Consider the following 18,009-nt stretch of genomic DNA (forward strand, 5'->3'; position numbering starts at 1 on the left):
ACGGAGAGGACGCCTGGGAGGGCCCCCGTGGCAGGCTACTGCGGGTCACCATAGCCATACTCCAAACAGGCTGTGGGAGGCAGGTGAGACAACTGTAATATTGTTGCAGTGTCTTGTTCATCTCTAACTCAAAGTTTAAACACAGCTTCAGGATCAAACATTCTGTGCCCCTGAGCAGCATGTGGGTATCTGCCTACCTGGAGAGGCCCAGAAGAACCACCAGCAGAGACAGAAGGTTGCTGATTCTAGGCTGGCCCAGCACCAGCCTCATGGTTACTTTCTTGTCTGTTCAGAAAAAAACAAAAGTGGCATTCCTGTCTGGAGAGCTGCATCTCTCTCACTAAGAGCAAGGATCAGCCTGAAACTACCACCCAGGGCATCCTCCCTGTACAGAGGGAGTACAGGACATATGAGTCCTTCCAACTGGAGCAGATGTCTGAGGAAACTGCTGGCAGCTGAGAAGGAGCCAGCAGGGGAGAGGTGTCCTTGCTGGTGGGAAAGCCCCTTGGATAGCATTCCAGGGCATCACCAGGAACTCCCAGACGCTGGGAACCCTGTTGGATGAGCAGCTGCACAGTCATGAGATCTTCTCCATCCTGTATCAGAGAGAAGCCACCTGGCAGAAATCATTGTACATGCAGATCCATGAGGCCCCAGTGCTGCCCCAAGGCCTGACCATGCTGGCCCTGGATGCCTTTCAACGCCCCCTATCCATGAGGGCCCCTAGGGGCAGGGCACCCACAGTGCACCACAGGACAGCGATCCCACTCTGCGCCACCCTGGTCACAACATTCTCATGAGAGTGACATGCCAGATGACATGTGATTCTGTACAAAGTCAGCGGTCTGTGATTGCTATGAAAAATGGGACTCCAGAAACACTGATGGGCGTCTTTGCTGGAGAAGCAGCCATCTGGTCCACTCTATATTACCAAGTGCTCCCCCTACCAGGGAACCTAGATGGTGGTGCTTCACTGCTACCAGGAACACATCTTCTCCAGCCTGTGCAGCAGGGAAGATATCTTCCAGTGCTTCCTCCACATGCATGTGGCCCCCAAGTTGCCCAGAGCACTGGCCCTGCTGGCCCTCTATGCCTTGGAAGGGACCGAGTCCTTGCTAACCTGTAGGGACAGGGCCACCCCCAACATGTCCCTGCACAATTTTAACATGCACAGACCCATTTTACACAGAAGGTGCAAGTGATGGAAGTCATGAAGTATTTGCACAGCATCCTTAAAAACAAAGCCATCTCCATGCCTTCCTGCATGTCTCCCAAGTATTTCTTCAAACCTTAAATAGTATATTATTTATATTACATTACATTATATTGTACTAGCAAAATAAATATTCTACATCTCTTAAAAAAAGAAAGGGGAGACTTGGACTGGGCTTGGTGAACTGCACCAAAGTAAGGGACTCTAGGGCAGGGTTGGGGGTTGGGGGTAGTGTTCAGGTCCTGGAGCATGACGGTAGACAAAGACCCAGGTGGAGGGTTAGAGTGTTATACAGAAAATTGAGAAATGCTACACATGTACCATGTGCCAACTACTATACTTAATGTCAATTATAAACTACTAATCCCCTCAAATTGAAAAAACATACAAAAGCTTCATTTCTCATGGAAAAAAGTTATTTATCTAACAGTAATGCACAATAAAATTTAGTGAATTTGTGTAATAGGATCATAACAGAGACTTAAAAAAAAAACATTTCACAACTTGACAGTTAAATTTCTTGGCAGGGAAATCTGTGCGCCCCCTGCTGGGCCTTTATGATAAACTCACCAAGCCACCAAATAAAGTTCTGCACTAACTTACTAAAATCGTCTGGTTTGTGTGTGTGTGTTGAGTTGGAGTCCCATGGTAGCTCAGGTGGCACAAAGCGCAGGGACCAGTGTAAGTCTCCTGGTTCAGGCCCCCGGCTCCCCACCTGCAGGGGAGTCGCTTCACAAGCAGTGAAGCAGGTCTGCAGGTGTCTGTCTCTCCCCCTCTCTGTCTTCCCCTCCTCTCTCCATTTCTCTCTGTCCTATCCGACAATGACGACATCAATAACTACAACAATAAAAAAAGAGCAAAAAAAGGGAATAAATAAAAAAAATTAAGAAGATGTATCTGAGTTGACTGCCCACTTCCTTTTTTAATTATTTTTAAATATTATTTATTTATTTTTTATTTATTTTGGTTAAAGACTGTGAGAAATTGAGAGGGCATGTGGACAGAGAGAAAGGGAGAGACAGAAACACCTGCAGCGCTGCTTCACCACACGTGAAACATCCCCCCTTCAGGCGGGGACTGGGGGCTTGAATCGTGCTACTTGCACACTGTAACATGTGAACTCTGCTGGGTTCACCACTGCCCAGACCCCACTGCTGTTGACTTACACTGACAGCCCAGGGGATCAGCAGAACTCAGCCCATAGTGGTTGGGCTTACACTGGTCACACTTGGCTCCTTCCACGTTTTCCTTACACAGACACTCGCCAGCTACAGTCCCCAAGGCAGGATCTGAATGATTCACACAAAGGCCACCTGATATGGTCCCATCAGGGTCACATTCACAAGCTAGGGACAGAGATATGGATTATGTTAGTTAATTGCCAATTGTGGGAAACCTGATATATTAATATAGCATTTTACCCATGAAACAGTTATTTTACTTTGTTTAGAAAATGAAATAAATTTGAATAATTAGACCAGTGGGTAAAAGATATTCAAAAGTGTCTTCCAGGACCATCAAAATAGCTCACTTGGATAATGTGGTTTGTTGCTACACGAACAGCCGAGGTGTGATCCTGGCCTCCATCACATTGGAGGAAGCTTCAGAGTAGTGGTTTCATTTGCTCTCTCCTTCTCTGTCTCTTTAAAAAGTAAATGTCTTCCTGAACTCTGGTCTTGATATTGCTAAATAATTCCATACACAAACATATACATATGTATGTATTTCCATATGCATTTTTATATACAAAGTTTATATTAAGATATTTAAATGATCCTTAAGAGAATCATCAGAAGTCTTTTAGTATGAAAATTAGATGTAAAGAAGAGGTTATTTTGGGGAGTAATGCAGATATTTTGGAACTAGGTTGAGGTGATGGTGATTTTGCACAACCTTGTGACTTATTGCTCACTTGAAAATGAGTCACTTTATGCTATATGAACGTCACTTAATAAAAAGACTCTGAAAGAGCCTAAAGATGAAAATTAAGTTGCAACAAGAGTTGTTATAGGGATACAGTGAAATATATATATACATATATATATATATATATATATATATATATATATATATATATATCATAGCATCAAAGTATAAAGGGGGAATTAACATAAACTGTCTACCAAATCTCTGAAGCATGTTTAAGAGTAAGTCTGTTCTTGACGTCATCAGACATATGTTGCAAAAGTAAGGATTATCATTCCTTTTGACTCTTCCCAAAAGGAACCCCTATGAGGAAGAAAGGGAAGGGGGTTGGGGAAATAGTTCAGTGACTGAGCGCAGGACTTGTCATATAAGCACAAGGTCCTAGGTTTAATTCCTAGCACAGTCACATACCTGCATTAAGCAATGATATGGCCTCTTCCTCTCTCTCTTTTGACAAAAGAAAAGAAAAAGAAAAACCTCTTAATATCCTTGTTTTCATTTTGGAAATCTGTGGAGATGGCATACACTTGGATAGAGATTTTAGGAAATAACATAGTTATTTGTTGTATAGGAGTAATGCCAGTGACAACTTTCTCCTTAACTCCATGTTTCTGCTTGTTTGTTTTTTCAGTAGATGCTTGAACAGGTCAAGGAAGGAATGTCATATAAAAAGATGCTTATCAGGCAGTAGCGCAGTGGGTCAAATGCATGTGTGGCACGAAGCGCAAGGACCAGTGTAAGGATCCCAGTTCAAGTCCCCGGCTCCCCACCTGCAGGGGAGTCGCTTCACAAGTGGTGAAGCAGGTCTGCAGGTGTCTATCTTTCTCTCCCCCTCTGTTTCCCCCTCCTCTCTCCATTTCTCTCTGTCCTAACAATGATGACATCAATAGCAACAACAACAGTAATAACTACAACAATAAAAAAAAACATTGGCAACAAAAAGGGAAAAATAAATATTAAAAAGTTTAAAATAAATAATAAAAATGATGCTTATAGTCTTAATAATTACAGGAGATAGAGGCTATAATAGGTAGAACTTGAGTAAGCACAAAGGACTTTATCAGTTACAGCTGCCCAATGAAGCAGTGACCCCCTCCTCAGTGGAACTGTCAAGGCAGAGGCTAGCACAACACTATTGGTATTTCATCATAGAGGAAATATGTTGGTAGATATTAGATGACCACCCACCTCACATCTCTTATTTCTGTGGTGCTGTATTTACAAGGGATTCCACATTTACAGAATGCAATAAAGATAGAAAATAAATACACTGATTCTAAGAAATGTCCTAAATACACATTTGTACATGTTTGCTTTGGATTATAACAACAAAACCCTCAAGTCTAAAGAAACATCTACTTACCAACCCTCTAGGTTCATGAGTGTAGTGGAAAAAATCTGGTCAAACTAGTTGTTTGGTTGAGGCAAATGTCTGCTTGTCTGACAGAATTTTTCAATTTTTCAATTGTTTACTATTGGATTGTGACTAGTGATAAAAATCTTACTATGGATGGAAAAAAGCATTGGGTTCTATTTAATTTGGAAAAGGTATAATTTTATTCTAATTAAAGCCAGTTGCTTGTAGAGAGGAAAGAACAAACTAAATTCATTTTAGGAAGAGCCAAAAGTGAACAGTTTAACTTTATTTGGGAGATACTCCAAAGGGTCAGCCTAAGTTCTAACATAATTTAATTATGTAGAGATGCATCATTTGGAAGAGGGATGTGAGTGGATAGTAACTTCTTTTTTTTATATAATTCTATGTTGTGACCTTTAGATTAGAAGTTCAATAAAATTTCCTGGTGTTATGTAAATTAATTTCAGCAATAACTTTTATTATTATTATTGGTTGAGTCTACTAATTTTTTTCAGGGAGGGAGGATTATATTCCATTTGAGAATATTTTAATCATTGAATACTTAAAATTAGTTGACTCTTCTGTCTGGAATCTGTTTGTGTAAATATTTAGGCACAAACAGGGACAACTTTGAGGAAATTCACATGAGAATGCTCATCAGTCTTAATTCACATAATTTGTATATACACATCCACACACACACATAAACATGTGCTGAGGTAAATGGGGAGCAAGAGCAGCATCTTATGATGATAGTTTTTACAAGCTCCTCGTCTCCCTTTCACTGGAAAGTTATTTGTTTACAAACTGTGCCTTCCTAAAGAGATACTAGTTTTATTTCCTTTGGTTCCTTTAAAAGCAACATCCAGTTAATACGAAGTGGTTCTTAAGGAAAAAGACTTTAGTTGGTGTGTTAGAAACATTTGGCTTAGTTGTGTCCACAATTCCTCCTAGATTCTTGTAAAATGTTTCAAAACATTTTATTTTTCTGATTTTACCCAAGAAGGTAATTTCGCCTTCTTTGTAAATACATAGCTTTTAAAACTTAAATGGATGTGTATGTGTGTTTACAAATTCTGATAAAAAACAAAGCAGAATTCTTAAGAACATCTATTTAAAAAATTATTTTCTGAAAATCCATTTATCTGTATCAATTTTAAACAGATCATGTAAGGTGAAATTGTAACCAAACCGATGCCTATAGAGAAATCTGATAAAAAACAAAAAACAAGCAAAAAAAAAAATAAAATAAAACCTTCACTTTTGTGTTTTCACATGGTGATGATCTGTAGTTTGAAATCACTAGGATGCCCTATTTATTCCATTAGCTGTTTGTACAAGGCATTATTCTGTATTCTCAGGTTATATAAAGTTTGAAGTTTTGGTTTCATAGTAGGCTCACTCTCCATAGAATATAAATCTATGTTGATTATGCAACTAAGAAGCAATCTTTCATGGGTGCTGGGCATTTCAGCACCTTAAAACTTGAGCAATTTTGTTGAGCAAGCCAGCAATGCAAGATACTAATCATTCTTTTTTTTAATATTTAAAAAATATTTTACTTAATTTTAATGAGAAAGATAAGATGAGAGAGAGACAGAGAGACAGAGAGAGAGAGACAGAGAGGGAGGGAGAGGGAGAGAGATGTTAGATCACTGCTAAGCTCTCATTTATGGTGGTGCTGGAGATTGAACCTGAGACCTCAGAGCCTCAGGCTTGACCTGGTCACTCTTTATCAGGTCATTTCTCTCCTTTCTTTTCTTTTTCTCTCTCTCTTTTTTTACCTCTAAGGTGGGTAAATTACCTCTATCGCTGGGGCTTGGTGCCGGCACTACAAATCCATGGCTCCTGCAAGCCATTTTTTCCATTTATTTATTTATTTATTTATTTTTAAATAGGATAGGACAGAGAAAAATTGAGAGATCAGGGGAAGATAGAGAGAGGGGGAAAGAAAGAAACATTTGTAGATCTGCTTCATGACTTGTGAAGTGAAACCCCACCCCTGCGGATGTGGAGCCAGGGACTAGAACTCGGATCTTGTGCCTGTTCTTGCTTAGTACTGTGTGTGCTTAATCCGGTGCGCTACTGCCCAATCCCTATCAGGTCGTTTCTTAAGGTTGTGTTGGCACTCAACTGCCTTGAAGGATGAGGTAACTTCTTCCCCTGGACAAAGAAAGGACTTGCTTCTTTCTAGTTGCTATAAAAATCAATAAATACTCCAAAGTCAATGATCCTTGACTGACATAAACTCAGGTATGCAGAATGCAGGTATGTTTGTGCTGCCCTATGGAATTTGAAGCTTAAACATGAGAACTTGTTGTTTTCGCTGGGCTATGTTGTTTTCGCCGGGCTGGCTTCACGGGCGGGTAACAGACAACCAGGGACTCATGGTTGAGCTGTAGGCAGTATCTCTTTATTCATGCAGGACGCAGCACAATCTAAGCCGAGCTAAGCTAAACTAACTAAAAACTACAATCTTGTCCTTATAAATATACTAGCCCAGTAGGGTGGGAACAGGATGCGACGCAGAGAGGGTGGAGAGAAAAGTGACTGGTAAAAATCAGGGTATGACAAGGAGAGGGGGCAGAGCAAAAACATATCATGAACCAGTGGGGATTGAACCAATGCCCTGGAGGGAGGGTGGTGCTTGTTAACAGCGGTTATGTAAATAGAATGAAGTGGTTATGTAAATAGAATAGTGTTAAGCAGGGGGGATTTAAACCAAATGAAACAGAAGGGGTTTTTAAAAGCATACCAGCAAGAACTGATTTTACTACCACAACAAATAAAGTCCTTTATCTTTGACCCAGAAGTGTCATGCCTTCTACTAGCATCCACGAAACAATACCAATCTAACTTGTTAGTCTGCAAGTAGTGTGAAATCTGAGACCCAGTTACTGATACTGGGTACTTGGAATAAGGCTGGAGCATATATCTGTTCAATAATCTCTAGCAGTGCTGAAAGAACTTAAGCCAGCCAAGAATGTGCCTTGGTTGTAAAATTCAAAAAAGCACACCTTGTCAGACTAGTATCAGTGGCAAGTGTCACTCTTGCTCTTCCAGGTCTCTGAAGTGAGTGTTTTCCCTAAATTTTGCAACATACATACTTTGCTTGCTTCATTTCAAACTTCTACCCTAAGGAAATGCAAATTCAAATAAATGATGCAATGACATTTTGTTAGTGAAAGTTATGACAAGGATAATGAGCAAGAGGAAATCTCATGAACTGTTGGTGTGGTGGGCAGGTGGAATGCCCATTTGGGGGACAATTCAAACCATCAAATAATTGTCCTTAGGCCCTGATAACACTCCAAAGGGGGACGTTTAGGGACAGTCTTTGGTCATGTGCACAAGGTCACAGACATTGGGAAAAAAATTTGGGGGGGGAGGGAGAATGTTTACTATAGTGTCAAAACAGAAATGGAAAATTGATTCTGTCATATTTCACAGGAAGAAATTCTGTAGAGACTAAAATAGGAGAACTTTTACCAAGGGTTTAATTACCAAGGTAATTAAGTTATTTTTGTCATGAAAAAGCAACAATTTATGACAAAAATTATTTTTGTCATAAGAACAAGCCAGTATATATTGTTATAGATCAACTTCATGCGTGGAAATGTAAAAATAAAACTTGGTAGTGATAAATGCCAAACTATTGAAATTTATTTCTGGGATGGAGGGTAGGCAAATGGCTCAAATATATATATATGGGGCATCAATAGCACCAACAGTGCTTCATTAAAGGAAATCCTGAAGGTAGTAGTGTTGGGTAGTTGCCACCTCCCCCTGGCTTCTGCTTAACCATATGCCTATATAGGGATTTTACTGATCCAAAGCTTTGGTCTATTTACATAAATCACTTTTACATAAAGCACTCCAGGGCATTGGTGGTTCTATGATAGGATTCTCTCCTGCTCCACCCCCTCCTTGTCACACACTGATCCCTTCTTTGTCACACTCTGATTTTCACCAGTCACTTTTCTCTCCACCCTCTCTATATCACATCCTGTTTCCACCCTACTTGGAGAGTATAAAAACAGCTGCTCTTCTGATTAAAGACACTTGGAAATTGCTTTCCGGCTCCGAGAGTTCCAGAGTGTATCTCCTGCGGAAGTTGGTGCAGCACGAGTTCCTGATCCCTCTCCCACACAGCAGCCTAGATCAGCTCCAGTTGAGTTCTCTCCAACCCAGAGAGCACTAGCTCGGGAAGAAGTACCCTCAGGCTATCCCGGCATCTGGCGCCCGAACAGGGACCCGTAAGCAGCAGATTTACAAGAAGACATCTTAGATAAGTACACACCTTTTGGGTATCTGCAATATTGTGTTAAGGCACTGTGATTTTTTTTCTTTCTTATTGTTTTCCTGAGATCTCTCCACCATGGAAAATCTTTTCCAAATCCTGCATTCTTTTTCCAGTATACAATTTTTATATATCTGGGACATTTTTCTTGGGGCTTCACCTTATATCCTGTTGATCATCATAGCAGCTTTTAAGGGATATATAGGGCAACCTCTCAAAAGGCTTAAGGACCTAGAGGCTGAGGTCCAAGAGATAAAGGAAGTAATCATAGAACTTAACCAGCACCTTAAAAACAAGAAGAAGCAAAGGCCTGTCGTGATCTTGACCCACCCTAATTCCTCTGCATCTTGCCCTGAGGCCCCTATTTTGGCAGACACGTGTCCGAATTCTCCTTTGGACTCCACAGCAACTTCTTCGGCCACCCCCATTTTGGCAGAAACGTGTCCGGAACCTCCTGCTGCCTCCACGGCTGCTTCTTCACCCACCCCTGTTTTGATAGACGCATGTCCGAATTCTCCTGTAGCCTCCAAAACCACTTCTTCGGCCACTTGTCCAGAAGCTTCCACTTCGATGACTCCTCCTACCGCTATACACTTATCAGAGCAAGTCCACACATTTCCGGTCAATGTTGCCCCCAATAGACAAAAACCTCAGGCCTGGTATCCATATTCCGCCACAGACCTGAAGGAACTACGCCAGGCTATCAAAGATGACGGTGTTCATGCCCCATGGACCAGGTCCATTTTACAAGGCCTGCTTCAGAACCTTAATACCCCTCAAGATTGGAGAGATGTGACTCGTGCTACGCTCCCAGGCCCCCTCTTCCTGCAATGGGAGGCATTCTTTCGCGACGAATGTTTACAACAATCGCGGAAAAATATTCAAAATCAGCCAGAGGGTAATTTTGATGCATTGTTTGGAACAGGCCAATTAGAAACAGGGATTCAACAGGCGGAAGCCAAGTTTCCAGCGGGGTATTTTGATCAAGTACGCCTGTGTGCATTAAAAGCATGGGAGCGATTAACACCACCCATGGGAGCAGCCTCAGCCCCCATTCTCTCCCTGCAACAAGAACCTGATGAATCCCTCGCTAAATTCATTGCCAGGGTCCAGTCGAGTTTGGAAAGGAAGATTTATAATCCTGACGCTCGTTTTCTCCTCCTGCGATCCATAGTCTGGGATGGAATGCTTCCGCATTTTCGACAGGCCTGTGTCACTCTTAAAAACGAACACCCAGATACTTGGATTCTAGCTACACAGGATCTCAGATCAAGCTCTTTTCAAGGAACTATGTTACAGGCCTATGCAGCTGCCTTACATAAGCAAAAAGGGGCTTGCTTTCAGTGCGGTCGCCAAGGGCATTGGCGTAACCAATGTCCAGAAAATAGACCGCGACCCCGCCTCCAGTCAGGGCGACCCCACCTCCAGTCAGGGCAACCCCGCCTCCAGACAGGGAATCAGAGACCACGAATGCCTTGTCCCAGATGCCAGAAGGGATTTCACTGGAGGAGAGATTGTTGGTCAAGGTTCCATAGGAACGGCACGCCTCTGCCAAATGTAAACAGGGATTTAAACTAAGTATGGGGCTTCCCTTAGCCCCGCCCCCAAGAGGGAAGGAAGCAGGTCGCCCGCTTGGTGCTGTGCCCTTCTTCCACAAACAGAAGCCCAGCTTGGGACCCAATCCGTCGCTATACCCACCACGCCAAGTAACAATAACAGAGGGTGAGCAGAAGGAGGAACCCACGGTATGTGGGAACTTCCAGCATAGAAATAACCGGCTGGAGCAAGAGAACAGCTCGAATTCGGAGCCTGAGATTTTATGGACCACCCCTGTTTTAGAAAGGGGTCACCCAACTATGACAGTAAAGATTGGTAATATTCCTTTTAAGTGTTTGATTGACACGGGAGCAGATAAGACAATATTAAGACAAGCAGAGGTTCCCCAGAGTTGGGAACTCCTCCCAGGACCACGCTTACATGGTGTTGGAGGACTGACTCAGACATTCCGCACACGAGATTCCCTTGTGTGGGAAGATCCAGAAGGGACTACCGGACGCTTTCAGCCTTTAATAGCTGATATAAGCACCAATTTATTGGGAAGAGACTTGCTGGAATCTTTAGATGTAGTGATGTCCTCAGACACCTCTGAAGGACACCACACTCACTCCTGTGAGACTGCTAGACCCAACCAGCACCCCCAATACTAACTGCCACTGTTTGTAACAGAACTCCCCGCTTAGATTGGCTTTCTAATGAGCCTGTCTGGGTGGAACAGTGGCCTTTGCCTAGGGAGAAGCTAGAAATTTAAAAAAAACTCGTCCAAGAGCAGTTATCTTTGGGACACATTCGTCATTCTCGGAGCCCATGGAATACTCCAGTCTTTGTAATTAAAAAGCGCTCAGGAAAATGGCGCCTCCTCCAAGATCTTCGTGCAGTTAATAAAACCATGCAGGTTTGGGGCTCCCCCCAAAGGGGTTTGCCTCTTGCTTCCGCAATTCCCACAGGAATTCCAATCATAGCTATTGATATACAGGATTGTTTTTTCTCTATTCCCTTACACCCACAAGATTGTAAACGTTTTGCTTTCTCTGTTCCTTCTATTAATAATGCCAGCCCTGCCGATAGATTTGAATGGGTGGTACTGCCCCAGGGCATGGCTAATAGTCCTACTATTTGTCAAGAGGTTGTTAAATCTGCCCTTTTTCCATATATTCATAAGGGCCTTAAGGTTTTTCATTATATGGATGACGTGTTAATATGGGGAGAATTAGATACAGATCTCTCCGCCCTATGTGATTTTCTAATCCCTGCCTTAAAGAGAAGTGGACTTAATGTAGCTCCTGAGAAGATACAGCTAATCCCTCCAATATCTTTCTTAGGCTCAGAGATTTCCCTAACGCAGATTCGTCCTTTAAAACCTTGTGTTACTTTTCCTTCTAATCTCACTCTTGCTTCTTTACAAAGTTTTCTTGGAAATTTGAATTGGCTTAGGCAGTATCTTTATCTGCCTACAAGCTGCCTGCAACCACTGTTCGATCTGTTAAAAGGAAACAAACAGCCCTCCTCAAAGCGTATGTTAACCCCCGAAGCATCCTTGGCTCTGGAAAAAGTTAACCAGGCTCTCCAGGACATGCACCTCGTTCGATTCTCCCCCTCCTCTCCAGTAAATCTTCTAATCTTTAACTCCACCCCCACGGTAGTGGGGGCATTGTGGCAGAAACATGGTGTTCTCGAATGGCTTCATACGCCAGTAGGTGGAGCTCCAAGACTCCTTACCGAGATTGATGCCTTAGCATTTATGGTTCGCCAAGGAAGAAACAGATAGGTTCAGGTCTTAGGAAGGGAACCAGATTCAATCATTCTTCCCTTTTCTCTCACAGATACAGAATGGCTCATACGCCACCATTCTCGTTTTGCCATAAGTTTAATGGGTTTTCCAGGACAATTAGATAATCATTTTCCCTCTAATAATTTGATAGCTTCTTTACCTCTGTTGCCTCTACTAGTACCTAAACTTTTCTCTCGAGATCCCATCCCCTCTGCTCCTACAGTGTTCACTGATGGTGGAAAAAAGGGAGCTGCTGCCCTTATATATTATCCAGACCAGCAATACCCCAAACCTCTCTTTACTGAACTCCCTGATAATTCCCCTCAGTACAAAGAACTTTATGCTGTTTTCCTTGCATTAAAAGCTGTACCAGAATCCTTCAACCTTTTTTCTGACAGTGTGTATACTGTTAACTTACTTCCATGGCTTGCTCGATCTTATGTAAGAATTGATGACAACCCACTTTCTCCTCTTTTAATTCAAATTGCCTCTATGCTCTGTTCTCGAACCCATCCACTGTATGTTCAGCACCTACGTTCCCACAGCCCTCTTCCTGGTCCCCTGTCCGAAGGGAATGCTGCAGCTGACCGCCTTGCCTCCACAGGAATTCTCCTACCCTCTGTCTCTAATCCTGCTGACTTTCATTCCCTAACCCATGTTAATCTTAAAGGTCTTCGAGCTCGATTTCCTGATATTCCTCTGCCACAGTTAAAACGTATTCTTGCTACATGTTCCTCCTGTGCAGGTCTAATCGAAACACCTGCTATTCAGACTCTAGGGGTTAATCCTCGAGGTTTAAAAGCCAACGCTCTTTGGCAAATTGATGTTACCCACATACCTAACTTTGGCAAACAAAAATATGTGTTCGTCTCAATTGATACCTTCTCTAAGTTTATGTGGGCTACAGCTCAGACTGGAGAAAACTCAAAAAAGCTTATAAGCCATATGCTCTCCTGTTTTGCTGTAATGGGCTTACATCTTCAACTTAAAATGGATAATGGACCTGCTTTTACCAGCAAACAATTTAAAGATTTTTGTTCCCTCTGGAACATTACTCATACTACAGGCATTCCGTATAATCCACAGGGACAAGGCATTGTTGAGAGGGCCCATCAAACTCTTAAGGCTCAATTAAATAAAGAAAAAGGGGAAATGTACCCCCCTAATATCCAGCTGTCAAAAGCCTTAACTACATTAAATCTCTTTAATATTTACAAAAACTCCGACCAACCTCCTATAATTCTTCATTGGCAAACACCACCCACCCTCCCAGCTATTAAAGTCAAATGGAAAGACCCACTTGATAAAATTTGGAAAGGACCTGACCCCCTGTTGACTATGGGGAGGGGTTTCACATGTATTTTTCCACAAAATTACTCCAAGCCTGTTTGGGTTCCTGCCCGCCATGTCCGGCAATACCCACATGATGGCGCTGATATCCCTGAAGAACAAGAAACACTGCAAGAAGACTGGCTGCAAGAGGACTGGCTACAGGATGCACCCCAGGATCCATAATACAGCATGGCAGAATCAAAAAAAAAAATCTGATTCACAGAACTTTCCCCCCCCCCCCCCCGAATGAATGTCTTATGCTATGACTGGCCAGTTGTGTTTTGTGAGTGAGTGAGTGAGTGAGTGAAAAAAAAAATTGAGTGAGTTGAGTGACCAAAATTTTTGTATGACCCATTGTGCTCAGAGTACTCTGAAAGTTAACTGACTTTATATCAAATGGCTGGATGCAGCCATAGTTTCTGGAGACGTCCAGAAACAGTCCAAAAATTGTTCATTCCCCCTTTTGATTTCTTTTTTAAGTCTTGATATCAGTATGAAATGTTTAGTCTTAAACTGTGTGAGTAAAGATGGTTCAACTATGACAGTAGTTCTAAATTCACATTTGAAATGATATATCTTATTTACAAGTTTTTCTCCTCCTGTGTGTTATAAACTATATGTTTAATATGCGTGTTTCAAGTTTGGTAAACATTAACTTAACAGTTAAATTGTAACTTCGAAGTTACATTTTTATGAGAAGAGGTAAAATCAATTCATTTAAGTAACTGAGTGTTTAAGGTAAAACTCTAAATATTCAATGTGACAATTCATCATCTCCTAAGTTAAAATACAGATTCTCTATACAGGACATTTTTGGAGGGCCCCCCAAAATGTCCTGTAAGCTATCTTGTGGAAATTAATCCACAACAAATTTGGCATCAATCTGATATTGTAAATGTACCAAAAAAAAAAAAGTCACTAAAATGTGTTAACTCTAGTAACCTGAGTTTGCTTAAAAACCCAATGTAAAAATAGTTAAGAATCAATATATGTAACTTAAATTCGGTATGAAAACTTTGCTATATAAAGACTGCTACATGAGGTCACGTAAGATGACTTTTACACGAAATTATAAAGATACCTAAACCAGTTATAATCATTGAGTTATCAATTGTAGTAAACTTCTAATTTGTTACAAAGTTTTTTCATAAGTAATTGACTACAGCTATGACAAGCCTTCGCATAAAGAAGCATCTGCTCATATGGAATCCCCAGAAATCCATCTTGGACCCCTGACCTCTGACATCACCCACAATTACAGCCATCCCCCGAAACCCATGATGTGACCTGAAACGATCTAGAGAACCTGATTCACAGACTCCGAAGGACAAGACTTTCCTACTGCCTTTCTCTCAACCATCGGTGTCTGCTCTTCCTGCTTCTGTTTCGCCCATCATGTTTTGGCGGTTCCAGGTCACTCTCTACAGAGAAGAAAAGTTCCAGTGGCCGTCCTCCTCCATCAAGATAGACGTGTGGCATTTATTTCCTGGCCTTTGACATTGGACTGATGCTTCTATAGAACTTGCTGGACACTCCTTTTATACTGCTGGACTTCTTGAAGAATGACTGTAGCGGTTCATAGAACTTACCGCCAGCTGACTCGGGATTTTGCAATGCCAGATCACCCCTCTAGCCCCTCGGCTTATCAGGCCCCCACTCCTCCACCCATCAGGCTCACTCTGTCTCTTGCTACTCTTACTTATCCCTCCCTGTCTTGTGCTAGTTCTTTTTGAAGACACTTACACGCTATCATTCTGCTTTCTTCCCAACAGGTTTCCATTCACCCCTACACTGCTATTCCCCTGACAGAGATGAAGCTTTTTACAGACATTGACCCAGTTATATATGGCCATTAAGTAAGAGGAAGATGTTGGGGAATTGTGAGAATATGGTTGAGCTTGGAAGGGCTTGAGCCTGAGGGGTGTGTCAATCCTGTTAGTCTCTCTCTCCACGGAGAGGTTGAGCAAGGAGGGACAGTAGAACCCCCAAAAAAGGTGTGCCTCTTATCAGTCTCCCTGCCTCACAAAGTGCCCCGCACTCCTGATACTATGGCAAAAAGTTAAAAAGAAAGGGGGAGATGTTGGGTAGTTGCCACCTCCCCCTGGCTTCTGCTTAACCATATGCCTATATAGGGATTTTACTGATCCAAAGCTTTGGTCTATTTACGTAAATCACTTTTACATAAAGCACTCCAGGGCACTGGTGGTTCTATGATAGGATTCTCTCCTGCTCCACCCCTCCTTGTCACACACTGATCCCTTCTTTGTCACACTCTGATTTTCACCAGTCACTTTTCTCTCCACCCTCTCTATATCACATCCTGTTTCCACCCTACTTGGAGAGTATAAAAACAGCTGCTCTTCTGATTAAAGACACTTGGAAATTGCTTTCCGGCTCCGAGAGTTCCAGAGTGTATCTCCTGCGGAAGTTGGTGCAGCACGAGTTCCTGATCCCTCTCCCACACAGCAGCCTAGATCAGCTCCAGTTGAGTTCTCTCCAACCCAGAGAGCACTAGCTCGGGAAGAAGTACCCTCAGGCTATCCCGGCATAGTAGGGTATGTTTTCACAAATAGTATGGTTTCATAAAGTTACTGGGTGAGTATCAGTGTATTTCTGATATTGCGTTCTCTTTGTTGCCAAATAATACTCAATCTACCCATTAGCTATACACCATACTCTCATTTTTGCAAATGATTGAAATATTCCATTTAAAGAATTTCAGATTAAAGATAAAATGAAAGGTTTTCAACAGTTAAAAAAAAAAGTAGGACACAGGCGGGGATAGAGAGCATAATGGTTATGCAAAGAGACTCTCATGTCTGAGGCTTTGAAATTCCAGGTTCAATCCCCCACACCACCATAAGCTAAAGCTGAGCAATGCTCTGGTTAAAAAAAAAAAGTAGGACACTATTAACTCTTGTATCTTAATAACAAATTGAATTACCCATACTCAGTCAAATGCTGTATGTAGTCAGTTTCACTATGAGAACTATTAGTTGAGTCTTTGAGTTGACCTCCAAGATACTCAAAGTCCAGTGGCCATCTTCTGAAACTACCCAATCACTTCATGTTGAATTCAGAATAGTTTATGGATCCCTGAGAATATTGCCCCTACAGTAAGGTCACCAGAGAGGGACATGGATTAATTGACCAAATATAAAGAGAAAGAAAGGCTTCTGGCACTGAAGTGCCTTTGCAACTCTCTGCTCCACAAAACACAGCACTTTGGAGATTCTATTAAGCAGTATGGGGGAATGGCAGCCGCAGTGATACCTGCTCAGACAAGTGGAAAGAATGGGTTTAGAGCCCGGGGACTCACGAATGCACACATGGGGGTCCGAGATGGCTTTGAGGTGATCCCTGTAGAAGAAAGGTCTGCAGCGATCACAGTGCTGTCCCTCAGTGTTGTGCTGGCAATCTTCACACACACCCCCACTGAGGCTTCCGCTCGCCAGGTACACAGTCATGTCAAAGTGACAGCGGTCAGAGTGGCTATGACAGCAACAAGCTGAGAGAAAAGAACAGTTACTAATGATAGTTATAGCTGTTGCCAGCCCTAATCACTGTATTCTCTCTTCCACTTTCTTCAGTCTCAAGGGCTTCTTTTTTGTAGGTAAATCAAACAGACAAAGGATCTTTCTAGCATACTGGATTCTGTTCACAAGCTTTAAAATACGTTCCAAATAAGTGTATGCCTTCCATGCATGAGGCCCGGTCTTGAATTCCTAGAACCACATAAGAGCATCAAGGGCTGAGGCGAGTGGAATTCCTTGAAAAATTGAATGGTATTTTGGAGTCTCTCCCTCTCTCTCAATGTCTTTCTCTAATAAAAATATAAAATGATTTTTTTCTTGCTTTATAAAGCACATTGCCTAGGTTAATCCTGGCTCCACTACACTGAAGGAAGCTTTAGTGCTATGGTGTCTTTTTCTTTGTTTCCCTTTCTCTGTCTTTGTATCTAAAAACATTGTCCTAAAGTGTTGAAGTCCCAGTAATTAGACACACAACTTTTTTTTTTAAGTATTAGGGAGGGGCTTGGCCATAAGCAGGAGGCCCCAGTTTTGTTCCTATGCACAAAAATAAATGAGTTCCCTCACTAAACATTTACAAATTTACAAATATATTTTTTAAACCAGGAAGACAAAAAATAAATCCCGGGGATAATTTAGAAGCCCCACAATAAAATATTTTTGTTGCTCAGTAAAGAATTCTTTTACTGACTATGCTCAGTAAATCTGAATTCATTGCACCAAATTTCAGTATGCCCAGGGGTTCACAGATAAGGAAGAATTTAAGATATCAGCAGTACTGCAACTCCCACCCCACACTCAGCCTCTTTCCTGCTCTGCAGGCAGAATTGCTGGACATCAGGCCACAGGTCAATTTCATTCCATCTGGGGCCCAGCCAGAGTAATAGAGGAAAAGGCCGTCTGTTTGGAAGAATTTGTTTGTCTTAATGGTAATGTCTTGGCTGTTGGTATTGTTTTTTTCCTTGTAAACAGTATAAACTCAAGGTTTTGTACAATGCAAGTTTCACAGATGGGCTATTTCAT

General features: G+C 42.0%; 1 protein-coding gene across 1 annotated transcript in view; it reads right to left on the reverse strand.

The window, feature by feature from the left end:
- LAMB4 (laminin subunit beta 4) overlaps positions 1-18,009 on the reverse strand; it is a 125,145-nt gene that overhangs the window by 68,224 nt on the left and 38,912 nt on the right. Inside the window, exons 10-11 of the mRNA XM_060196406.1 lie at positions 16,776-16,964; positions 2,380-2,559 (exon numbers count right to left, since the gene is read on the reverse strand). Coding sequence (XP_060052389.1) covers positions 2,380-2,559; positions 16,776-16,964 — 369 coding nt within the window. The remainder of the gene's footprint in view (positions 1-2,379; positions 2,560-16,775; positions 16,965-18,009) is intronic.

Source organism: Erinaceus europaeus, chromosome 8 (assembly GCF_950295315.1).
Source record: "Erinaceus europaeus chromosome 8, mEriEur2.1, whole genome shotgun sequence".
In the NCBI taxonomy this organism is placed as follows: domain Eukaryota; kingdom Metazoa; phylum Chordata; class Mammalia; order Eulipotyphla; family Erinaceidae; genus Erinaceus; species Erinaceus europaeus.